General features: G+C 30.6%; 1 protein-coding gene across 9 annotated transcripts in view; it reads left to right on the forward strand.

Moving 5' to 3' along the window:
- Positions 1-27,955, forward strand: part of LOC105258497 (insulin-like growth factor 2 mRNA-binding protein 1) — a 121,075-nt gene that overhangs the window by 90,616 nt on the left and 2,504 nt on the right. For 2 of the 9 annotated variants that reach the window (XM_025410183.1, XM_025410187.1), the window contains 5 exons: positions 20,664-20,840; positions 23,159-23,587; positions 24,508-24,760; positions 26,012-26,368; positions 26,956-27,207. In XM_025410183.1, the coding sequence (XP_025265968.1) occupies positions 20,664-20,840; positions 23,159-23,587; positions 24,508-24,760; positions 26,012-26,368; positions 26,956-27,207 (1,468 nt within the window). Of the gene's footprint in view, positions 1-20,322; positions 20,489-20,663; positions 20,841-23,158; positions 23,588-24,507; positions 24,761-26,011; positions 26,369-26,955; positions 27,208-27,955 lie in introns of those variants that run through there. The other 7 variants (XM_025410184.1, XM_025410188.1, XM_025410185.1 and 4 more) reach the window with 5 other exon arrangements.

The following is a 27,955-nucleotide window of genomic DNA, read 5'->3' on the forward strand; positions in this document are numbered from 1 at the left end:
ATAATGAGAGGTATCAATTTGTGTAAAGAAAAAACATAGTTGTTTTTAAGAAAAAAATATGTAATTTGCAATTAACAATTACATTTTTTTTTTAAACAACTATGTGTTTTCTTTACACCAATTGATTCCTCTCATTATTTTGTACATAAAATTATTAAGGTAAGATAATCGAAAAATGAATATTTTACTAGATATTTTATGGTTTATGCAAAATTAAGAAATGATTTCAAGCCTCATAACTCCAAAAGTACTCAATGAAGAAATACTTTATTATAATGTTTTGGAAAACTCTCGAGATAAGCTACGCGAATATGTAATAAAAAATAAGGAGTTCCATTTAAGAAATTGAATGTGACCTTTACGTCACCTTCAAATGATTCTCAAGGTCAAATCATTGCCACTATCTGGCCCCCTTCAAGCCATACAACTTTTGTCTGAAACATTTCTTTCTAAAGTGCATAGTTTATGAAATATTCGATCGGTCCGAGACTTTTGGGACACTCTGTATATTCCGATTTATTCATGGTTAATTAGAAAATATGCGCAAGGACACGTTTATATATGGTGTTTACGGGCGAACTACGACATCTCTCTTGATCATCGTGATTACGATCATTGTAGATAATTAACACGCACGCAAGGAGAAGTCGCTCGAGAGGTCTTGCACGAGTCATTGACGGCGTCGGCTCTATCATCTCTATCGCGTCGCGGTGATTCAGCATAACTCAGATTGTGAGAAACGGCATAATCATCACGCCATTCGATATACATATATCTAACCAACCGATGCAGATTATATTTGCACGTTTAGCGACCGCGCTCTAACGGACGCTTGTTGCAATCGCATTCGCTATTAAAAGACATTTTTTTTTTTAAAGAATTATGTATATTTTACAATCAATTAATTTCTGACTATTATGATATTTTTTTCCAGCAATAGGTGAATTGAGACATATCTGAAACGTCTTGCCTGTTTTAGATTTATCGATAATTTATTTATTTTCTCGTTGTATTGTGTAATCGTAATAAATTCGGAAAGATTATTTTCTCTATTTAAATTAAATATAATTAAATTAAATTTTCTCTTGAATTAAAATTTGTCTATTTAATTAATTAAAATTAAAGCGGAATTGAACGAACTTTTTTTATTAACGACAAAATTTTAAGCGGAGAATCTATTTGATCTTTTCCTGCTTCTTGTCTTTTTTATTTTAAAGCTAAAGAAATTTCTTAGAAATTTGAAAAACCTTCAAAAAAAATTAAATGATACAAACTTTTATTATCGCATCATTATTCACATCAGGCGACATTTTTAATAAAATGAGCAAATATCGAGAATTATCAACCTTAATCCTCTCGGATCTGATGCACGAAATAACGCGTGCTTTTAAATAATAAATTTTTATTAATTTAATTTATTAATTTATTAATTTATTATTTTTATGTACTTTTAATTATTTACAAATTCAATTTTACATACATAAAATTTGAGATCTGTTTTTCTTAGAGTGTACATATTTTTTTATTATCCTTATGTTATTATCTCGCTTCAATTTCGCACATATGTATTTTTTCTTGCAATTTTACATGTACATATTTTGTCGATTTTATAAAATAATTATGTGTAAAAAGCAATGAAGCTATGCATTTTTTAGAGCCATATTCGGACTGTTAAGTCAAGAGAAACATTCATTTCAAATAATTGGGGAAAATAAATAAAACTTCCTTTATACAGGGTGAGGAAAAAGTATGGAAATCCCTAAATTTTTCGAAAACTATGCATTTTAGAAACAAATGTTTCAGACAAAAGTTGTAAGGTTTCAAGTAATGCATTACGTAGCAATATCAGTATAACCTTGAATAGCACTGTCAAAGTCACTTAAAAATCACTTTGAATTTTTTAAATGGACCCCCCTACTTTTTATTACATATTCTTGTAGCTTGTTTCAAGAGCTTTCCAAAACACTATAATAAAATATTTTTTAGTGAGTACTTTTCAAGTTATAAGGCTCGAAATAATTTCTTAATTTTACATAAAACATAAAATATTTTTTCTTCAAAACTATGTTTTTTCTTTACACCAATTGATTCTTCACATTATCTTATGCATAAAAGTATGAAGGTGAGATAATAAAAAAATGAATATTTTATTAAATATTTTATGGTTTAGGAAAAAATTAAGAAATGATTTCAAGCCTCATAACTCGAAATGTACTTAATGAAAAAACACTTTAATATAGTGTTTGGAAAGCTCTTGAAACAAGCTATAAGAATGTGTAATAAAAAATAGGGGGTTCCATTTAAAAAATTCGAACTGATTTTTTTGTGATCTTGACGGTGCTGTTCAAGGTCATACTGATATTGCTACATAATGCGTTACTTGAAACCCTACAACTTTTGTCTGAAACATTTATTTCTAAAATGCATAATTTTCGAAAAATTTAAAGGTTTCCATACCTTTCTCCTCACCCTGTATATTCTTTATGTATTCTTTTACACGTGTTATTTACCAATAATTTTTTTTAGCTGACGACGAGTCGCTCGAAAGTCGTTGCCTCGCTTCTACCTCGCTCCACGATATTACAACGAACGCGTTATCCCTCTGATAAGGTGAATCTTTCGTAATGATTACGTCATCATCGTGACGCGACATGGCCCGCGTAGCTTCGTGAACGGATTGACGACGAGGATACGTCTCCTCGTATTTATTCATCGCGCCTGCTTCTTTTTATTTATCGCTCGGCTTCCACGAATCATTCCGGAAATCGTCGTCACATTGCTAATGTTATTCGGAAATGCGCACGCGGTGCATCTTTTTAAATATCCTGATAATAACGTGCATCGTCGAATCTTTGTTCGTGCGACTGTCTCGTGTTATTCGTCGAAATTAATGATGGAAAAAAATAAAAATTAATAATGGAAAAAAGTAGATGATATTAATGGAAAATAAGGAAGTAAAAAATTAATAAGGAAAAAATTAATAAATATAATTAATATATAATATAACATTGAAACTGCAGCTGGTCTTGATTTCAGTTTTTTATGTTATTTTTGATACTGGAGATGTTAAAATTTATTATACATGAATAAAAATGCTGGCGATTTCAATTACATGTTCACGATCTCGACAGTAACAAAAATCTCTTAAAGAGAATAAATTACAAATTCTTGCGACGAGGAGAAAGGAATTTAAATCATGTTTTCCTTTCGATAATGTTTTTACGTAAGATTTAATAATCTTCGATATTTGTTCATTTTATTTTTAAAATAAACTGCCGTATGATGTAGAAAATATGCGATAATAAAAATTTGTTTCATTAAAATTTTTTAGATTTAAATTTGCTCAAATTTCTATGAATTTTTCTTAGCTGAAAATAAAGAAGTGAAACGAGAAACAGGAAGAAATCTATTAGATTCCGCTATTAAAATCTCGTTATTAATCAAAGTTCACTTAATTTCGCTATAATTAACAGTTCCATATTATGAAAATATTATTACCCCAATTTATTTTTTCGCTCATATTTTATTTATAAATAAAAAGGCGAATTTTTTTATACAAATATATATTTATATTATATAAATATATATTTAAAATTTATTTATATTAATATAATATAATATTTATATATTTATATTAATATAATATAATACTTATATTAATCAATATAATATATTAATATATATGTAATAAATTTTTTATGCAAATATATTTTATATATGAATAAAATGGAGGATCTTTTTTTTTACGAAGAGTGTGTATCCCATATCGCGAAAGAAATTCAGTGACTCATTATTCCGAGGGTTTGACATCGCGTTTCGCGTTGTCAGTAATCAAGATCCCAGTGTCGAGCAGCGGCCACGTAAATTAGCACGCGTATGCGCCCTTAGGTCCTCGCTATCGCGAATATAAATGCAACATGATAAACATTCGAGGAGGAGGGAGGGGGAGATATACCACCGCGAATGTATGGTATGCGTGCGTGTTTTTGATACGCGTCTAATCGCCGTGACATAATTGGCGTAGCACGACATGATCGCGTAATATAATCGATGCTCTTCTCGGGAAGAGCCGCCGCGGCTCGTTTCAGAAATGAATGCGCCTTAATACGATCTGTCCGCGCGTGATCCTCCAGAGGATAATTTTTCCGGCACGAAGAGAAAGATCCCCATCGTCTTGTACATAATATCACCCTGTAGGATCTCGCATTATTGACTGATAATTTTTTTATCGTTATTTATTTTAATAATAATTTATTATTTATTTTTTTAATAATAGTTTAATAATAATTTAATTTTTTTAATAATATTTTATTATTTATTATTATTTTTATTATTTTATATTTATTATTATTTTTTTGTTATTTTATTTTTATTATTTTATTATTTAATTATTTATTTTTTTAATTATATTTATCTATCAATTGTGTGCGCCCTTTCCTCCGTCAGAACAAAAAACGTCTCGTCTAATTATCGTAAAAAATGAACACTTTAAAAATTCAATCTGAACGATTGGATTTATAATTTTAATATTTAATAGAAAATGTTGAAATATATGTCGATGAATTGAAACATAAATGCTCGTGCATCGGTGAAGGAGAGGACGTCTGGGGAAGGATTGGTGTCCTAAAATTGGAAAAATCTAGGTCAGGTAGAAGCGAACGAGGAGGTCCAATTCAATTCGCTTCGATTCGACTCGCGGAACTCGCGACAGCTCGATATTATTGAGCTCAAATAAGCGCGCGCTTTTGTTCCACGAGGCCGCGTTAAAAATAAAGGCGAGACCGTTTAACGATAATGGTCTTTTCACATCGGGGCTAGTCGGTGGCACACATAATACGACCGCGAACTGGGATTCGGGCGATCTTTTTTCCCCTATCAGAATAAATGAAGCGGTCATTTTTTTTTTCGAGCATTTTGGCTACTTTTATTCGCAAAAAATATGATGCATTTATGAAACTGACGTTTATTACGCAGAGAACATTTATTTATTGCTGGGAAATAAATTCATGGCTTGCTAACGTCTGTTTTTGCGTAGCAGGATCGTTTCAAATTCAACGAGATGAACGTATGTGTTTTATAATTATTCGCGAAAAATTAATTAATTATAGAACAGATTAACTACGTGCAGTGTATTTAATGAAAACTGCGTATGATATATACATATATTTTTTTCGTAATTTTATAAAATGTTCAAGCAACTCTGGTAACAGTTATTTTAATTATAACTTTTAATTATCAGTTATTCTTTCTCTCTCTCCTTTTCTCATTCAGAGATTTATAATCTTTCATTTATGAGTATAAATCGTTTGCGATGACTACATAAATCGATGTAATTTAGTTTCGCTAATCGTATTAACCGTTTGTATCGTATAAATCACCAGCAAATAAAATAATGGCAGTACGGTAGATAAAATACGGCGCAAAAAACTGTTATTTTATCGTATCACTATAATTTCATTAATTTCCTCATTTCACATGATCCTCGACAGGATAAAAGACGCTCGGGAAAATGTCATCGATGAGTTCGATCGAGAGATCGTATCTTGCTCTCTCGCATATATACAAATAATGAAAAAGGATGAAAGAGACAGAGAAAGAGAGAGAGAGAAAAAGAAATTTATCAGTGTTGAAATGGTGCTTTGCACGATTAAAATACAAACAGGGTATTCTGTAACTGAAAAAGGTACAAAAAAGGTGAGTGAATGGAAAAAGGATGATTTTGCATAAAGAAATAGAAGTAAAAAATATAGAATAAAATTGTATCATGCATGGCTTTATTTTCGATGAAAGTTGGAAAATCAATAACATACATGGAAAAAATTTTACAATACAAATATTGTGTAAAAAGTACATTTTCAACATGTTGTGTAAATGACATTAGGATATTTACAGCTGTAAAAAAAATATACACTTAAATGTCAATTTACGCATTTGTTTCGTGCATCAAAAAATATTGAAATAATTAAATACTATGTCCTCTCTTTTTGTAAAATATATAAAACGTATATAGTAACATTGAATGAAAATATCATTATTTTTCCTACAAGTTAATATGATTCATAATTAAAATATAAAAATACTTGAAATAATAACTTTTTCTCCCGTGCATTGCACTGTTTTAAGCTTCAAGGATTTCCCGAAAGATAATCTTGCATATTATTGAATTAATTTGGCGACAGTGGATTTATTAAGATATAAGAATGCACTTCGAAAAACGAAATTTTATCTAGATACTTTTGTCCAGACATATTTTCTTTTTCTTCTAATTTTTTAAATTATTAAATTTAGTGGATTATGGTAATTTTTCTACATGATTTCAATTTATTTTACTAAATGATTATATTTTTATATTAATAGTTTCTATTCTAGTAATAATTTCTATCAATTTATTACTATTATAATAATTACTATTCTAGCAATAGTTTCTAATAATTTTTATATTAATAGTTATATTAATGATATATTTTTATATTTATTATATTAATAGTTTCTGAATTTGAAATAAATGTACTTTTTAAATAAATTTTAAATACATTTTTTTATTCAAAATTTACTTTTTAAATAAATTTTTCTAATTTACTTTTGAAATAAATTAATTTTTTTATTTATTATTATAATTTAAAAAATATGATACAAGAGATTCATTCGAAATCATTCAAGCTTAAACAAGTGTAGATAAATTATCGATCTTTCAAAATGCAGTGGCAGTTTTCTCGGACGTCCTTGTATGAAAGTTAAGTAGAATGTATGGTCATTTCCATTCTCTTCACCCACGCATGCAAGGAAGATTCGCGTAAACTCCGAGATGAGAGGAAGCTTGGAGTTCGCAGCGTTCGCGCTGAATGAACGTAAGGCCATCCGTTAGTAATTCCGATGCTGAGTCACCGTTTCCAATAAAATACGCCCACCGTCATCGCCCGGTGCATTTGGAATGACGTCGGTCGCTGACACCGCGACCACGTGACGCGTGAAGTCATTTTGACACTTCAAGTGACACGTGTCTGACGTGAAGTGACGTGTCCCAGACTTGACCAATCAGCCGTTAATAGCTGATTCCTGAGATCATTCGGAGACGAAAATTCTAATACCAAAATGTTGAGACTTCATAAAAATGTTCGAACTACTGACTACTGTCGCATCGAAGAGATAATCGCGTTCACTGCAGAATCCTATTTTTTATTTTATATCGATCCCTCTATCGATATCGATATTATTGCGCTATTCGTGGGCCCCTTGAGCACAGGAGAATATAACGCACCGATTGGTTTAATCTTTTGTAGCGCCGAAACTATGTCTTCCTCAACATTTTGATATTAAGATTTTCGTTTCTAAATGATCTCAGGAATCTACCATTAACAGTTGACTCGTTAAGTCTGGGACACCCTGTATACGAGCGCGTACAACTGCGTATTTCTGGATGGAAATACGTTAAACTCTACTTATAGCTGGCGGAAGAGAGTCTATGAACGCGCTTTAGATATACATATAATATCTATTTTTATCTTCACATTGCTCCGATATCTCTTCATTCTACAAAATGCATTGTCTGGTTTATGCGCATCAAGTCGGACGCCACGTGCGACGTATTTCCTTTCTTCCCTCCTCTCACTCGAGGATTAAATTAAAATAAATTAAAATAAATTAAATTATTGCACCTTATTAATAAATAATTACGATAACGCGATATGCAACGATACTCGTGTATAAATATTCTTAGATGTTGGAAATTATTCGCAAACGTTGCAACTTTTGCTTCTAAACGATACGATTCCGCCGACATTGCTTTTATCTTTTAAATTCCTCTTTTAAATTGCTTTTTTCAATTCTCTATCTTCATTTTCTTTATTTTCTTTTCATGTAATGCGTCGCGATCGTGTTACAATGTACTCAATATGCATCCATTCTAGACGCTTTATTTGTAAACTTCCGCCCCGATTTCCTGATGCATTTATTACCTCCATCATTTTTATGACTTTTTTTTCTTAGCGAGTAAAAAATAAATTATTTCTTGTTAAACATTTTAATACCACGTAATAATATGATTTGAAATGTAAAGTTTATTTTTTGGAAACATATGTTGCGAGAAAAAATTAAAATAAGAGGAAAAATTAATAACAGAATATCTTAAATTAAATTAAACGTTAAAGAATAGATTCAAGAAATATTGAAATCATCAACAATGATGTTGCAGAAAATATTACAAATATATTTTATCGTCTGTTTTGCTTCTTGAACGCACGCGTGCGTAAATTTGATTATATGAACAGCTTCTAAATTATTTCTCTCTTTAATGACCGAAAATCGCTTATCAAATTTACATCAATGAATTTTCACGTTATAATTCACTATCAAAATTCTCGACTGAGTCAACATTTTATAGCGGGCATTCTTTTCTCTTTCCCATAAATTTCCATTATTATACATAAATCGGGATTTAAAACGGAAATAATTAAATATTTCATACAGCGTTGCGAATAATATATCCTCCGCCCTCTAAATTTTATAATTCTCTAGATATTGCACATGTATATGATACCCGTAAGTTTCGCAATATTGCGTCATTGCGTTCCTGCTAAGATAATTCGGAATAATTTTTATTACGCTTTAGCATTAAAAATCAGATGTGCAGTTCATTATTCTTATTAAATTCAATTCCTTATACATAAAAATCAATAATTAGCATTAGGAATATATAAAAATCGAAATGCTTTGATTTTTTGAAAAATGAAGGTAAAAATACAATTTTTAAGATATTAAAATATACATAATTTTTCATTCATATTTTTTTATCCTATAAATTCTTTCGATTACAGTCTGAAACAAAAGTATATCTCGTCTTTTTTCCTCTTAAATTTATTTAATATTTAATTGCTATTAGTACATGATTTTAAAAAATTAAATTATTTTTTGTGTTATTAATAATTTTTCATACATTTTTATGCATATATCAATAATAACGTGATATAGTACAGGAATCAAAATTTAGTTTCTATAGGAGATATGTGAAAAAATAAACTCCATTATAAATCTGTTTAATAATTAATTCTTAATAATTAATAATTAATTCTTAACTATCCTTTAGTTATTTGTTCATAATATTTCACATCTATGGTAGATCAAATGGTTACGTAATATAATTCCCATCATTTTGTTCTCTCTCTCCGAAGCCTTCTATTTAATTTCCGCTTTTGTATCGAGATTCTCCTGAATAACGGTCTCATACTCGGCGAATCGCGAAAACATCCGCTTTGGGCGAGAACGTTGATTCATCAAGACGAGAAAGCTGCGTTGAAAGAAAATGACGATGAAGCGTGCGCGAAAATAAACGGCTACCGAATAAACTTTAAGGTGCCTTGCCTTTGAACATTTTCTAATATTTATGGATTTATTGGAATCATTTTATTATTATTTTATTATTATATATTATTGATAAAACAATAATTATTTGGTCTGAAAAATTATTAGGTTTAAAATAATAATTATTACTTAAGATATTTAAATAAATTAAAAATTACATTGAAATAAAAAATAAATGCCTATTAAATCGAATAAACTTTAAGGTTGAATGCCTTGCCCTTGAAAATTTTTTAATATTTATGGATTTATTAGAATCATTATTATTATTAATATTATTATTATTAATAAAATAATAATTATTGGATTTAAAATAATAATTATTCGATTGCTTAAGATATTTAAATAAATTAAAAATTAGATTGAAATCGAAAATAGAAGAGAAGAATTGCATGATTTTTTCTTCAGCTCTAGCAAAAATTCGAATCTCTTAACTGTCACATTTGCTCTATAAACTGAGAAATTTTCTTGGAAGGAGAATCAACACTTCCTCTTGGTAAAACGGATAAAAGGAGAATGCGGTGACAGAAAGCAAGATAATTTGAGATTCGGCTTCATGTGTAGTCTGAGAATTTTCTCTCTAACGACGAGATTCTCGAAATTCTCCCCTTCTCCTCCTCTCTCTGAGAATTGTTACCTGCTCATATGCTCTCGACAATATCCTCGATTCGACGTCCAGTCGATTTCCTGAGGTATTAACTCTTCTTCGTGCGTCTTGTTGAAATAAAAAAAATTTAGTTAACTCAAGAAAACTATTTATTCGGTGGGTACTAATCACGCATTTACTTGTATTCAAAAACGTCTGTTTGCTTAAGTTAAGTATTTATTTACATATGTTTAAAAAAATATATATGCTTAAAAAAATATAATTTTTAATTAACTACTTTTATATTTTAATTTTACAAAATATTTATTAAAATGCATTATTTATTCCCAAAAATTTTAAATTTTTTAATTTAAAAAAATAATATATTTAATTTAATAAATTATAGTATATATTTTACGAAAATAGTATTTAAATATAAAAAATATATAAATGAAAATAATATACTTAAGATATAACATGCATATTTAATTAAAATTAAATGCTTTTGCTTAAGTGAAATAAACAATTCCTTCCATTTAGAGCAAAAGTTTGAAGAAAACAAATTTATTTGATTCAAAAAAAAAATTTTTCCCTCAGTGCACCATAGAAATAGAGCGTGAGTGGCTCTAGTTAGCTGCCAATGTCAATATTAGCAACCCCTATTGCGCGTCAACATGGTACCTATCTATCTTATCCGTAGATAGGCGCAACGACACCGTTTTCCATGTATCGCTTATCACTTTGGATAAAATTCACAGTTCCCTCGGGGACACGTCCCCGAGTCCACGTCGTTCGTTTTACCTGGATATAATTCGGTATTTTTTTTCATATCTCATTTTTTTTCTTTTCGTCTATTTTTTTCCCATAGACTTTTTACGAAACACATCGAACACCAAATTCACGTGTACCTCGAATTTACTTTGAACTTCTTCCTTTCTATTTTTACACGTCTAATCGTTTATTATCTTTTGAGGAAACATCATCTTATCTCGAACGCTGTTTGCAGCATATGTTACGTTATGCTTTTATGTTTGATTGTGTATACAATAATAATTTATCTCTAACTTTTTATAATTTATAAATTTTTATCATAATCGAGATATATATTAAATAAATTCTCGTAGTTTGACACATTAATGTAGATGAATGAATAAATGTAGAAACAGATGTTTGGGCTGCCACAGCCATAGATAATCAATAGAAAAAGAAATTCGAGTCCTCCTAATAATTAAAGTAATTAAAACAATTAATTTATAAATTTCAACAATTAATTTATAAATTAAAATTTCTAAATTTTTATTTAATTAAATTTCAAAATGCATAACCATTCTATCATTATATATTAATAACATCATTCGATTATAAAATACAGTAACCATCACAGAATTAAAAGAAATATAATTTTGAAAAATATCTATAAAATTATCAAACATTAAGAAATTAATTTTAATCCATCTCTTTTAAATAGAATTCTAATTAAGTAACTATTGAAATTCTTGACAAAAATAAATGAAGAACCAGTTTCACAAATCGATCAATAAATATTTCTCTATCTACATAAATGATTTAATATAATCATTGATGAAATAAATAAAAAAATCCTGTTGAATAAACGCGAATATTAATATAATAAATGGTTCTTCATTTATGTTTGTCAATAATTTCAATAGTTACTTAATTAGAATTCTATTTAAAAGAGATGGATTAAAATTAATTTCTTAATGTTTGACAATTTTATAGATATTTTTCAAAATTATATTTCTTCTTCCATTTAATATATTCTACCGTGAGATTGTTGGATACAATATAAGATTTTGTCCCTGCATATAAAAAAAAAAAAAAGAAAAAGAAATCGCGCTTATTGTCAGGCAGAGCACTGCGGCTGGTGCCATGCGCACGTGCGTGCGTCACGCACACGCAGGCGTAACTGGAAAGCGGCGCACGTGCCACGCGGTCGCGCAGGTACGTATCTATCTACCTTGACGTCGAATCGCGCAACGACCGTGCCCTCCCGCCCCCTTTTTCGCCTAACTTCTCTCCCATACACATACGTATACATGCGGGCGAGCCTTAAGGTCCGTTCAAATGGAAGGATTTCTCGACGCGTCGCCGGCTGATTCGGCTCGTATCGCATTTGCAGAACGAGATTAGCGAAAAAGAAAAATATGTTTTCATCAGGGATGAATAATGATGGTTAATCATCGATCAATTTTTTTTTTTTTTTTTTTTCATTAAAAAATTTTGATCTATCGATATTATGTTTACCGATAGAATTTTGAGATGTTTTGACTTTATGTTTTTAATATGTTTTTCTATTTTTGCTCGTCTTTCCTTATTTATTTATTTTCTGTTTTTCTTTTATATTTATTCTTTTATATTTTCTTTTACATATTATATTTTATATGTTTTAAAATATTTTTATCTTATTTTATTTTACATTTTATATTGATTATCAATCTCACATATTGATATAGCTTCAGTTTGGGATCGATAGATTTTAGCAGCAATTCTATTAAAATTAAGAAGACAAAATTATTTTTTTATTTATATTACAATGTAATTGTATAATTTTTAGCATCAGAATTATTTGAAGAACTATTATGATAGTAAATTGAAATTTAAACTTTATATAAAAATATTGGTAGCTTATTCAAATTTATTATTCATATAAATAAATTAATACATTCACAATATTCACAATAATAAAAATTAAAATCGATCTTCTATTTAAATATCACATAATCCGTGACTCACGTGGATCCGATAAAGAGGATGACCGAGAGATAACAGTATTATAACGACACATGGGACCAAATCAAACACTTTATTTTACGTATCCTGATCGAACCTAAATCGTGACTGATAAGATACATCTTCTTCAGCAATATTTACGTTGACGATACTCGAAATACACATGGCTTGACGTATCGACAGTGGATAAGATACGGAATTTGTTGACATCATCTTCTTCCCCCGGAAATAGAAACATTCTAGAAAAATAAAGGATAAGAGATGTATTCTTGATATTTCACATCGTTTTTAGTCTGTGTTTCGATGATAGAGGGTGCTATCACATGGCAGTCGGAATTTCGGAAAACTACTAGAATTCTAGAACTAGGAATTAAACGGGATTGAATTTTTATCTTTATAAGAAGAATTTTATTGTTAATAAATAATTGTTTGGTAAGTATTTATTAATGTACATATAAATATTTAATCAAAATATTTTATCACATAAAATAGTTACCATATTGTCAAGAATAAAAGTTTTGTGGCTGGACTCCCCATGGACTAATATTTCGGAGCATTTCGGAAATGAGTAAAAATATAAAAATTTATTTTGATAGTTTTCTGACAAAGAAAATAATTAATACAATAGAAAAATATATAAAAAAGTGACATTTGTATGTATTGTTTATTATAACAGAAAATAATAAAGAAATTTTCTAAATTGAAAAACAATTTGAGGTTAGAATAACATTCCGTTTTCCGTAAAAATCACTTCATGGGGAGCGAAAAATTGGAAAAAAATTCTGATTGGTTGATCACCACTCTAGTACTTTTCCGAGATTCCGTTTTCCGAAATTCCGACAACACCCTGACAGAGAAAGCTAGGAACTCCCTAGATTTTGATACTCGTGAACGTCCTTGTTGGTTCGCACGCGCGTTTTTTTTCGCGACCGTATATATGTGTGTGTAAAGTCATGCCGCGGGCACTTTCCCTTTTCAAGATCGATTTTGACGCTGTGCGTCCCGACGGCGCAAGTCGACGACGTCGGCGGTTCCTCGAGCAGGGCTGTATTTATAAACGTCATCGCCCTCGAGGTTTCCTTGACTTACGAGGAAACCTCGCAAATCAAGAAATATTAATTTTCATGAAACTTTATACTTAATAAATGAATGAATTTCGAAATTTTCAGTTGCCAAAAACGATTTTAAGGAGTGAAACCATCCTCATACGTAGAACGACCTTTTTTGACTTATCTCGAAAATTATTTGCGAAAAAATTAAAATTATTCGAGAAATTAAGATTTTGTTTTTTGAAAAATCGGAAAAAAAATATTTTTCCCAAATTTTATAAACTTGGTTAAATAGAAGTGTTTTAATCGTGAAACCATCCCTCATACGTGGAGCGACCTTTTTCGATTTATCTCGAAAATTATTTGCGAAAAAATTAAAATTATTCGAGAAATTAAGATTGTTTTTTGAAAAATCGGAAAAAAATTATTTCTCCCAAATTTTATTAACGTTAAATAGAAGTGTTTTAATCGTGAAATTTTTATACAAAACATTTTTCGATATCTCGAATAATTTTCAAAGCTATATCGAGAAAAGTAAAAGATCTACAAATTTACACATATGAAGAGTGATTTTATCCCTTGGAATCGTTTTTGGGCAGCAACTGAAAATTTAGAAATTCATCTATTTACTCCTCTCCCTCTACAAGTGTGTAAAATTTTATCAAAATTAGAATTTCCGGGTTTGCGAGCTTTTTTGTTAATTCTAAGAAATTGATGGATATGTATTATGTAATCTTTTATATAATAATCTTAATAAATTCGTCGAGATGACGCGTTTAATTATTTAATCAACATCAATAAAATACTCTGAAATAGAGTTTATTAAAGTTGTGTATCTTTATTAAAGACTTATTAAAAGTATATCTATCGAAGAAAGTTGAGATGAAAAGTAAAAGTGAGAAAATTTATTCGAAGGGACATAATTTGGATAATCTGTTGACCTTATTCCTCCTGAAGATCTTTAATGACTTTAGGAATTATTATGCCACAAAATATGAAATAATTTTTTGCACATCTGCCAGTACTTTTCGTGAGAAATAAGATTTATAATCGAACACATACGACACAAAATATCAGATAAATAATTATCAGAAACATTGTAGTCTCAAAAGTGAAAAAATTTAAATGATTCACGCGTTCTCTATAAAATGTGCTTTTAAAACGCATTTTCCTTCAATATCATTATTAATTCATATATTATTAATTTATCAGTGAAAAAAATAATGTGAATAGATATTAAGATATCAAGATTTTTTAATCGAACGCGGCATAAAAAAATTCACGTTATTTTCCCGCGATAGAGATTTCCATCCTCGTCCTTTTTTTTTTCTTGCATCACCCGCTATCGACGACCCACGAAATTTTCGGTCAATCCATCCGCGCTCTCCGATCGGTTCATTCCGCATCCGTCTCGCTCCATCGACTCGTTAACCCGCAAAAAACGAAAAACGCGGGGGTGGGGGGGAGGGGGGAGGCGACGAGAGCGAAACGGACGGAAGAAAAAGTGTCCGAAAAAAGTGTCTTAGGCCGGGACATCAAAAGCTCTTCCACGGGGGTGACCCGCCGCGATCCACTCCTGTCCGCAAAGGCCCTCTCTCCCCTTCCCCTTCCTTCCCTCTTTCGCCCCCTCCCACCCTCCTTTCTTCCCTCTCCCTTCCGCCTCCCTTGCGGGCTTGCCTCGCGAAAATCCACCGCCTTTCGTTAAAGGTGACCCGACGAAATCATGCCGACGAGTCACACGTGCGTGCAAAAGGGTTGAACGGACGGGAAAGGAGAAGGTGGGGGGGGTGGCGAGAAGGGGCGGAGGGGGAAGTCCGGTGGTGGGCGGTCGGGTGGCGGCAACCACGAGGTAGACGAGGTGCACGTTTGCACGCACTCCTCGCGCTATATATCGCCGGATACCGCCGAAAATCCCCCAAAGGGAAGTACGCGAAACAAAGGCCACTTCCTCCCCCTCCCCTCCCTCCGTCTCTCCACCGCATTGTTGTTCGCGCCTGTCGCGTCCCTACCTCTTCTTCGCGTGCACTCGCGCGTTTAGCGCATCTTTGTCTTTTCCATCCACCTCTCTTCCCTCTTCGCCCCCTCCTCCCCGCGACCGCATCTCTTTTTCTACTCTTAATTTCGCGAAGGTACGCTTATTATTATTATTGTTGTTGTTGTTTCTCGTGTATATTTTTATTAATCGCGCATATTTTTGGAAATCATAGCCAAAGTGATAACACGCACTAAAAGATTAGTATCTTAGATCGTTAATAATTAAAAGAGAGAAAGAAACGTTGAATGTGTGTATAATTTTGTTTCAATTAATATGTGAAGGAATTATATATATATATTGTTTCCCAAAAATTTTTTTCTAATTTTTAAAGGAAAAAAAGAAAAGTTTTTTTATTTATTAATTTGTACTTAATTATAATTATAATTAAAGGGCTAATTAAATATTTTGTATTGATTTTTTTTATTAATATGTGAAGAGAATATATATTATTTAAAAAAGAAATTTTTTCTTTAAGTTTTGTGATTGGAAGAAAAGAGAGAAAACTTTTTATTTATTAACTTGTATTTAATTATAATTACAATTAAAGGATAATTAAATATTTTGTATTGTATTATATTTTTTTTCTTATCTGTATTAATAATATCAGATCGATATAATTTGTTTTGGCACTTCATGATTAGAGATGTCGCACATTTTCGTTTTCAGCGAATTTTTATGATGTAAGCTAATAATGTGAAAAGCTTGACAATTTAATTATGAAAAAATTTGAAAAAAAGAAATAATAAACAGAGAACGCTGCGCCTTTAATCGACTGTACGGAAAAATTCATACAAATTATCTTTTTGAAAAATTACATCAAGATGACTACACTGTGGGAAAAATTTTTTTAAATCAAATAAATTTGTCTTCTTGAAACTTTTGCTTTAAATGGAAGGAATTGTTTATTTCACTTAAGCAAAAGCATTTAATTTTACTTAAATATGCATGTTATATTAAGTACAATATTTTCATTTATATATTTTTTATATTTAAATACTATTTTCGTAAAATATATACTATAATTTATTAAATTAAATATATAATTTTTTTAAATTAAAAAATTCAACATTTTCGGGAATAAAAAATGCAATGCATGTTAATAAATATTTTGTAAACTTAAAATATAAAAACATTTAATTCAAAATTATATTCTTTTAAGCATATATATATTTTTAAAAATATGTAAATAAATACTTAACTTAAGCAAACAGATGTTTTGAATACAAGTAAATACATGATTAGTGCCCACCGAATAAATAGCTTTCTTGAGTTAACTAAAATTTTTTTATTTCCAAATAATTTTTTCCTCAGTGTAGCGCGACATGGGATAAAGGTTTTTTCTTGTGCAAAAGCAGGGCGGTTTTAATTTTCGAACTTTAACAAGTGGGAGTTAAGGGCGCCTGGCGTTCCTTCTGTTCTCCCGCGAAAAAAAAAATATAGGTCGCCCCGTCGTTTCGCGAAAGCGAAACTGTGTCCTCCGGTAGGTCCTGGGTCTCCCGGGTCGTTCGCCGCGGGTCTTTCTCAAGGTTGTTTGCGCCGCTTCGAAAGCTCGCCGCGGCTCTCGCGATGGCAACCTCCCGATGGGCGATGAGAGTGGGTCGGCCTACTAAAAAATCGATACGTACGAAAGTGAGAGTCGTTCCCTCGGTCGTTCCACCCTCCTTTTTGTTCCTCGCGCTCCCTCTTCTTACTTGCCGTTTGGTTCATTCATGTCGTCGTCGTCGTCGTTGGTGGCCTTCGATGCGCCCGATGCCTAGACGTGCAGCAATTTACGCTCGTGCAGTCCTGAACAAAGTTAATCTGATGCCCGTAAAACGCACACACACGCGTAAAGTGATGGATTTAAAGGGATTTCGGGACTCTTTCGCGCACGCGATCCGGTCTGCGAAGGACATTTAGGATTTCCCAAAAAAAAGAAAAAAATAATTTTATGACACTCTATCATGATTTTTATCAGTTTTTCATTATAAGATGCACGATAAATGGTGTGAAGTTTTTAATGAATTAACGGATTTTTTTCTATCTAATATTATACGAGGTTTTTTTACAAATAAATAGAAACGCTCTCGTATAAAGAAAGATTTGATAAAGGGCTCCATAAAGTCTAGAAATTCTTAATTCAATCAATTCAGTCAATTTTTTTATTATATTTTATTACAATTCTTTTATTATTTTTAATGAATTAACAAATTTTTTTCTATCTGATATTATACGAGGTTTTTTTATCACAAATAAATAGAAATTATCTTGTATAAAGAAAGATTTGATAAAGGACTCCATAAAGTCTAGAAATTCTTAATTCAATCAATTCAGTCAATTTTTTTATTATATTTTATTACAATTCTTTTATTATATTTTTACTAATTCAGTCAATTTTTCATTATAAGATGCATGATACATGGTGTGTAGGAGTTTTTAATGAATTAACAGATTTTTTTCTATCTAATATTATACGAGGTTTTTTTTATCACAAATAAATAGAAACGCTCTCGTATAAGGAAAGATTTGATAAAGGGCTCCATAAAGTCTAGAAATTCTTAATTCAATCAATTCAGTCAATTTTTTTATTATATTTTATTACAATTCTTTTATTATATTTTTACTAATTCAGTCAATTTTTCATTATAAGATGCACGATACATGGTGTGTAGGAGTTTTTAATGAATTAACAGATTTTTTTCTATCTAATATTATACGAGGTTTTTTTTTTGTCACAAATAAATAGAAACGCTCTCATATAAAGAAAGATTTGATAAAGGATTCTATAAACTCTCTAGAAATCCTGAACGAAATATACTATAGTTGATACAGTATCGTATTTAGACAAACAATGTATATAAAGTATATAAAATCTATCAATCTTCCAAAAAACATTATTACTAGAAATGATTTGATTTCTAGAAGATTAAAGTAAATTAAATTTGTTAATAAATTATTTTACTAACACATTTTCTAATTAGAATTATTTAATTTCATTTATTTTACTTTCTATTTTCGTATTTGTTTCGATTCTTCCTTTTTAATATACAGGGTGGGGCATTTATCTTGAGACAAGATAATATCTCGATTGGAGTCGATTATTTTGAAAAAAGTTTTAGACAAAAGTTGTATGGTTTCAAGGGGGACATAAAATGGTGTCATTAGTTTGATCTTGAAGAGCCACCTGAAGGACACGCGAAGGTCAGCTCCAACTTTTTAAATGGGACACCCTATATGCTTTTGCATATTCTTGTAGCTCATCTCAAGAGCTTTCCAAAACACTATAATTAAGTTAGTTTTCATTAAATACTTTCCAAGTTATGAGGCTTGAAATCATTTTTTAATTTTACATAAAAAATATGTAATTGTTAATTGCAAATTACATTTTTTTTTTCGAAACAACTATGAGTTTTCTTTACACCAATTGATTCCTCTCATTATTTTGTACATAAAAGTATTAAAGTAAAATAATCGAAAAATGAATATTTTACAAGATATTTTACGGTTTATGTAAAATTAAAAAATGATTTCAAGCCTCATAACTTGGAAAGTACTTAATGAAAACTAACTTAATTATAGTGTTTTGGAAAGCTCTTGAGATGAGCTACAAGAATATGCAAAAGCATATAGGGTGTCCCATTTAAAAAGTTGGAGCTGACCTTCGCGTGTCCTTCAGGTGGCTCTTCAAGATCAAACTAATAACACCATCTTATGTCCCCCTTGAAACCATACAACTTTTGTCTAAAACTTTTTTCAAAATAATCGACTCCAATCGAGATATTATCTTGTCTCAAGATAAATGCCCCACCCTGTATATATAATGTGTACGAGCTTTTGATCAATTAAAAAATTTTTTTCACTCTAGTATTACCTTTCTGTGAGTATAAATATATAAATAGAAATACTCTCTCATTTTAGGAAGATTTAATAAATAGCAAATAAATTAAATGAACTAGAAAAAAAACTCTTAACGAGAAGCATTCTTGTTATAATCGTATAAATTAAAAATAATCCATCAATCTATCAAAAAACATTGTTTTGAAAAATTACTTGATTTCTGAAAAATGTTATTTAAATTCATTAATAGAAATATATATACATATATATATATTTTTTATCTAAATTAATAATAGTTATTTAATTTCCTTTTATTGCGCTCATATTTTTTTTCAATTGTGTTGTCGAATATTTATAGTAACTTAATAAATCTAACTTAAATATATAATTATATTTAATATAATTATATAGATTTATATTAAATATAATTTACATTAAAATAAAATTACATAAAATTACATGTCTAATGTACATTAAATATAATTATATTTAATTCATATTGAAAATAATTTACATGAGATATAATTATATTTGATTTATATTAAATACAAAATTACGTATTAAATAAATATATAATACATTAACACATTTTGTGCTTCCAATAGCAACACGCTGCTAATCGAGCATATCATGTCAGGTTGTAAGACAACAACATAACGGCCTAATGTAAACAGACCGACTTCTCGGTAGGTTACAACTCGGCACTTTCAGAGTTTATTCGACGATTATCGCGCCGGAATCTCGCTCCTCGTCGGGGAAGCGTGTAATTCTGTCAGAGTCTTACATGGCCGCGCTCTTCCTTCGTTTGCAGTCTCTACTCGGTCCAGATAACAAAATGGATACAACTTGGATAGAGAATGGATACGTCCAGCAGATACACCCGCACAACTTGCAGTAGTACTGAGATATCTTTCATTCCTTATCGCGTAATCAGTGTGCAATTAACGATTATTCGGGGAGATATCGGCTTAATATCTCACGGATCTCATTATATACGTGTTTGTGTGGCATCCTTCGGTGGGAAATAATTCCTTCGGTCTTAATTCCAAGTGTTATTTTCCTGTGATTTCAGCAGCAGCGGCGTCGCCAAAGTCCTGGTGAGCAACCTCCCGGCCCACGCCCGAATAGAAGATCTCGAGGGATTGTTCTCCAATTACGGCCAGGTACAGAACATCGAGAAGCTGTCGTCGCGGGACTCAAATACGCAGACCTTACTCGTCAGCTATGAGACGCAGGAACAAGTACAGCAGTAAGTGATAGAAGATATCTCTTTCTTTCTTTCCTCTTGCGTTTTTGCAAGAGATCGCTCTTAATATTGTCTTGCAAATTTCGAAAGATCAAGATAAGATTTTTCATTAATTAATCAAAATAATACACTGAGATTGTCAAGATTACACATCGCAGAATTACACTGTATTATAATTGAATTTATTTAATTATTGAATGAAATTCAATATATATACAATTAAATTTATAGTATATTTATAAATTATAATATATATAATTAAATTTTATATATATATATATAATTGAATTTATTTAATTATTGAATGAAATTCTTTAAATTTGTATAATATATATATATATATATATATATATATATATATATATAAATATATATTTATTATATATGAATTCGTGTCAATTATCGTAATACAGACTTGGGATTCGATGCTTTTATCATAGAAAAAATTGCGTATACACGTCAAAAAAATAAAATATTATAACATTTTTCACATGTCCCAGAAAGTCCACTCTCAATTTTAAGTTAAAATAACTCATTCGTCGTGTGTTATTTATTGACAAACTAAAAATGTTATAATTGACACAATACTTAACATTTATTTTTGTTACTGTGACTTTAAGTGTAATGTAAAAATAACATACAAATTAATTAAAAATGACATGAAAAAATAGTTATAATAACTCGTAAGAAATGTTGAGGATATTAACATACAATAGTAATTGTTTTAATTTAAATTATTTGTAATAGAAACATTTGATTTTAGTAAATTTGATTATTCATGTTTGTCAAAGTTTAAGATTATTTCAAGATTCACTTGAACTTTTCTTAGAATGTTAAACTGACTTTGAGACATGTTGATTGCTTAAAATGATTATGTTAAAAATACTCAAAATAATATTCCATTTCTAAGAGACAAGTATGCAAGTGTACAAAGTGTTAAGTTATGAAAGTGACATAAATGTAATGCATGAAAACGTTATAAAAATAATAACATATAAGTTGTATGTTAATTTTACATTAAAGTACTAATCAAAACGCGATAACACAGGAAAATTTTAATTTTATATGGGCGCACAATTGTTTACTGTGTAAATATCAATACTTATAAATAATATTTCTTTTTCGCAAAATTATAGAAAAAAAATATTTAGAAATATTTATTATTTTAAATATTTTAAATATTTAAAAATATTAGAAATAAAAATTGATATTTTCTTTAGCATGAATACATGAAATATTTGATGCGATTATTTATACGAGTTTCATAAAATATTCTTAAGATGTAGGTCATGAATGACCAGGTACCTGACCTGACGGAGGGTTCAAATTAAGGCCGCACGAGATACCAAATCTTAATATTGTCTTGTTTTAAATTTCGAAACAAGATCAAGATAAGATTTTTAATTAATTAATCAAAATAGTAGACTAATATGTCAAGATTGTCAAGATTGCAGAATTGCTGTATTATATAATTGAATTTATTTAATTATTGAATGAAATTCCTTAAATTCATATAATATATATAAATATTATATATTTATTATATATTATATAGTATTTTGGAAAGCTAAATAATTGTGTAAAATTTTAATTTCTTAATATAATTTTCAATTATTAAATAAAATTCTTTATGTAAATTCATATAATATATATAGTGTAATTCTTTCTTATCTCTAATTTACAAATATACATATTTTAGCTTTTTGTAAAAACCAATGATCCTGATAAGTTCAATAATGATGATGACAATCTTAGTCTTGATTTATTTTAATTAACTAATTAAAATACTGCATAGATATATTATATATATATATATATATATATATATATAAACTTATATATTTATATATTAATAATATTATATAATATTATACTATTATATAAATATATATATATATATATATATATATATAGTATATATTTATAAATACTATTAATATTAATATATTTAACACACATATATGTATAATTTTCTTCTCTCTTTTTAAGATAATATAAATTATCTTAAATTATTATGTTACAAAAATTATATTAAATTATTTTAAGCCATTATTCAGAAATAGATAAAAATTAAATTAATAAACTCAAGACAACATTTTAAAAAGATTCATTCAAGACCAAAACGAAACTCGAGTTTTCGAAAATTTCCAACCAATACAATATATTTACAAATATCCTCTCATCTCGAGTCTTGCGCAACCCTAGTTAACTCGCAAGTAAACCTGATTGATTCCTTGTAATCTCGACAATTTTTTTCTTAAAAGCGTAATAATAACAATTTCCTTTTTTCTGTTATTTAACAATTTCCCTGTGTCTCGCAGCGCTGTGAACCAGTTGAATGGCTACGAGTACGACGGCAATCCGCTGAAAGTGGAGATGTCCTCGGCGGAGGGCCGACGAAGGGGCCGCAGCCAGCGCGGCGGCGGCGTCGCCTTCTCCGGGTTGCCGGGTTCCGGTCGTCAGACCGACTTCCCGCTACGCATCCTCGTCCAGTCGGACATGGTGGGCGCCATCATCGGCCGGCAGGGCTCGACGATACGGCAGATCACTCAGGTGTCCCGTGCCAGAGTCGACGTTCACCGCAAGGACAACGTCGGCTCCCTGGAGAAGGCCATCACCATCTACGGCAACCCCGAGAATTGCACGAACGCCTGCAAGAAGATTCTGGATGTCATGCAGCAGGAGGCAGCGTCTACGAATAAGGGGTACGACGACGTCGCGAGTCGCGTTGATACTCCCAAAATGGAACCGTAATAAAATCGTCGTGTGATCGTCGAATCGGTCGAACAATATAAGTTAATCTTAGACGGATTCCCCTTGCATATATTTTTTTTTCATCTGGATCATGTATCACAAGCAGTGTTTGCTGTAATTTCAAAATTATCTAGGTAAAGATAAAGATAAAAATCCGTAAATTTATCTTAGATGAGATAAAGATTATTTTGCTTTTACTTAATCTAGATGAAAGATGAGATGATTATTGCGATTGATGATTATTAATCTAGATAAGAAAGATGAGATGATTATTGCGATTGATGATTATTAATCTAGATAATTATCTAGATATTTTAGAAGACTATAAATATTTGTAAAAAATGTGACGCAGATTATAAATAGGATATTAAAATCATAAACACATATTCTTTCTCTTTTTCTAAAGAATATTTAAATAATAGTAAAAAGGTATATATAAATGATATGATAAATATTTATTTATTAATTTATATTTATAATATATTTATAATATAATAATAATAATAATAATAATGTAAAAAATATATTTTAGATATTTTAGATAGATTTTTAGAAGCTTGCCTGGAAAACTTTTTTGCATAATGAAAACGTCATCTTAGAATTTTTAGATAAGATGACATATTTTTCATCTAAGATAAAGATAAAGATACTTTGTATTTCTTCATCTAATCAAAGATAAAGATGATCCATTTCTTTATCTAGATGATTATCTAGATAATTTTATTTAGATAAGCAAACACTGATCACAAGTGTATTCGAATTTTGTCACTTTTTAAATTTTATATTTAATTAATTATATTTAATTATTTAATTTACGATAAGTGCGATCCTTGCGTAATTTATATTGCTCGACTGAAGTAATGTCTCTTTGTGCACGAACGAATCGATTGATATTGATATTATTGTCTGTCGACAGAGAGATCACCCTCAAGATCCTCGCGCATAATAATCTCATCGGTCGAATTATCGGGAAGGGCGGCAACACCATCAAAAGAATTATGCAGGACACCGATTCCAAGATCACCGTCAGCAGTATCAACGATATCAATAGCTTTAATCTCGAGCGCATTATTACTGTTAAGGGAACGATCGAAAACATGAGCAAGGCCGAGTCCATGATCTCCAGCAAACTGCGCCAGAGTTACGAGAATGATTTGCAAGCTATGGCTGTGAGTCTTATTGCCTTCGCGCTTCTTCAATTCTAGATGTCATGTATCAGTTTTAAAAAATTTTTTTTAAAGAATATAAGGACATTAACCCATTCAGACCCTATGTACACAATTATGCACAAAAACTTTAAAATCATGTGAAATAGTTATTTTTTAGAATTAGTTTCCCTGCGATCTCTCGGATTGGACTTGGAAACTAATTCCTAATTCTTAAAAAAATATATATATCTCGTCGTTTTAAACCCTTAGCATCAATAAAAATTAATTAAAATATAGAATAATTATGAATAAAATATAGAATAAATAAAATATAGAATAAAATATAGAATAATTTTTTATATTACCAGAAAAAATTTAGGTCTAAATGGGTTAAGAATCTCTGATTTGTTTTATACGTGCACTGAGAAAAATGGTTTGATTGTACCAACAAGACGTATATGATTGAAGACATTTTGATTAAATCAAACAAGAATTTTTAGTTACCATGATAAGACTCGATTTTTTATAACTAGAATGTTCAATAGATTTTACTATACTATACTATATACTACTTTACTAAGGATTTGATTAGTATTTTCTGGTTGAATCTATAAAATTTCTTGTTACATTAATTTCTTTGCTTGCCACTCTTAACTTAACTCGTATTCAATATTTGCCACAAAATGTATATAAAGAACTAGTATTAACATTAAATCCAAAGTATATTTTTTTTTCTTACAGCAGTAGTGCCAGAAAGAGGACGCTAGCTCTCTGATTGTGTGTGTTTGAGCTGCATCCTCATCTTGCATCACTGTTTATCACTTTAATTTCTAATAAACTGAATTAAAAATAATTTATTCAATAATCTGGATTGAATTTATCCAATAATCTTGTTTGAATTCAGAATATTAAACAGACTTTTGAGATTAGATGGAAAAAAATTTTAGACGACTTGATGCTGATGAGTTTAGTATTATTAACCAGAAAATATGGTAAATTTAACAGAAAGAAATTAATCAGATTCACCTGATAATTCCTACAAGAATTCTGGTTCGTCCATTTTCCAACAGACATACTGGTTGAATCTACCAGAATTCTAATTAATGCAACCAGATTTTTTTCTCAGTGTGGAATATGAAAAATTGAAAAGTTTAGAATAGAAAATCTTTCGTCAAACTTTTGCTTAAATGTACTTTGTGCCCTTGATTTCTCGAAGATCTCTGAAGATTGCTCGTTGCGTAATGTAATAAAATTATTGATCGATGTGTTTAGCCGCAAAGCATGATGTTCCCCGGTCTTCATCCGATGGCCATGATGTCCACCGCCGGAATGGGCTACAGCTCCCGCGGACCCGGCCTCTATGGCTCGGGACCCGCCCCGTATCCCTACCAGAGCAGCCTACCTACTCAACAGGGCGTCCCCGCTAGCGACACTCAGGAGACGACCTTTCTATACATTCCCAACAATAGCGTCGGTGCCATCATCGGCACCAAGGGCTCCCACATTCGTAATATCATCAGGTTCTCTGGAGCCAGCGTCAAGATCGCGCCTCTCGAACAGGACAAGCCGGCCGAGCAGCAAACCGAAAGAAAGGTCACCATCATCGGCTCCCCGGAATCTCAGTGGAAGGTAAACATCATCGTCATCTCTTGGTGACGACTTTTTGCATCTTGTGATTCTCTTGAAATTTGCATCTCGAAATTCTTTTCGATAAAGTTTAAATAGGGATAACATTTTGTAAAAATATATCCTGGATTTGGTAATGATTGATAAGAATCTATTGTAATCGCTATGGACGTTTTAGTGTTCGTGTAACTTCGATGCCGTATTGGCAGATAGGAATTAGCGTCAGACTGGCGTTGCAAAGGGTCGCGAGTTCAAATCTCAGCATGATACTTAAAAAAAATATCCTTCAGTTACCCTGCTGAATTTTGGGTAGATGTTGTCTTTTATGCATCAACTTGAATCAGCAGGAATATCAAAGACAAGGGCCCCGTACCGATCTCGTCGAACCCAATGCGAGGATCGGTTCCGTTTGACCCTTCAACATTTTTTCCCCTCTTTTTCATTATTTTCTTTCTTCTTTTCATCTTTTCTTCTTCTTTTTTTCTTTTTTTTTTTTACATTTAGTTTCTTACGATCTACCGATCCTTAAGACAAAAATTCGAATTTATCTTTACCTTGATTGCATCATTGAAATTGAATTGCGATTTCAGGCCCAGTACTTGATCTTTGAGAAGATGCGGGAGGAAGGCTATGTCGCAGGCACTGAAGACGTTAGACTGACCATTGAGATCCTCGTGCCCAGCACCCAAGTCGGTCGTATCATCGGCAAAGGCGGTCAAAACGTTAGAGAGCTGCAACGCGTGACCGGTAGCGTCATTAAACTATCGGAACAACAAGCCACTCCTCCTTCAGCTGAAGAAGAGACCACCGTCCATATCATTGGCCCGTTCTTCTCCGTTCAGGTAGAATAAATGCGCCTCCTCAAAGTAATTTTACGCCTGAATGCACAAATTTTATTTGATAAAATTACACAGGTCTGCAAAAAAGGGAGTCAAAATTTCTTTTTTAAGATGCAATGGTGATTTTTGACGTAATTTTGTGCGCTGAATCCGAATCTGGCCGCCGAATTTGCGTATCACGTCAGGTTTTTGAGTTATTTGTAGTTGAATAGCCCAAAAATCGCTATTTTGGCCACTTTCATGAATTTATTGTGAGTAAACCAAATTTTTTGAAATATTTCTGTCAATGGCATCGTATAGTACTCACTTTCATCTTTCGAATCCACTTTCGATCACCACCGCACGATTTTTTTTCGCTCAGATATACAAGTTATAAGACTGGTCATGCATAGGGATTTAATAAGCCATTCTAAATCAACCGTGCCACCTCTCTATCTCACTACGAATCAAAATTAGAGTAAAAATATATATTTTTAAATACCTTCTGTCACCTTTTGAAATTAAAAATGGCGCATCCAATATGGCGAATAGAATCACAATAAAAAGGCATAAAATTTAAAAAAATTTATCAAAATGTGTAACAACTGTATTAGACATTTCTTTACAATATTTTTTTGGCCAACCGAACCTGACATATGTCAGTCTTTTCAAATTTCAAGATCATGGATCTACCATATTGATGTCTATATAAATTTTCTTTAACGTAAATTTTCTTACAACGTCATACTTATATATCTCAGCGAAAAAAAAT

The sequence above is a fragment of the Camponotus floridanus genome, unplaced genomic scaffold (genome assembly GCF_003227725.1).
Source record: "Camponotus floridanus strain SB8 unplaced genomic scaffold, Cflo_v7.5 scaffold3, whole genome shotgun sequence".
NCBI classification, from domain to species: domain Eukaryota; kingdom Metazoa; phylum Arthropoda; class Insecta; order Hymenoptera; family Formicidae; genus Camponotus; species Camponotus floridanus.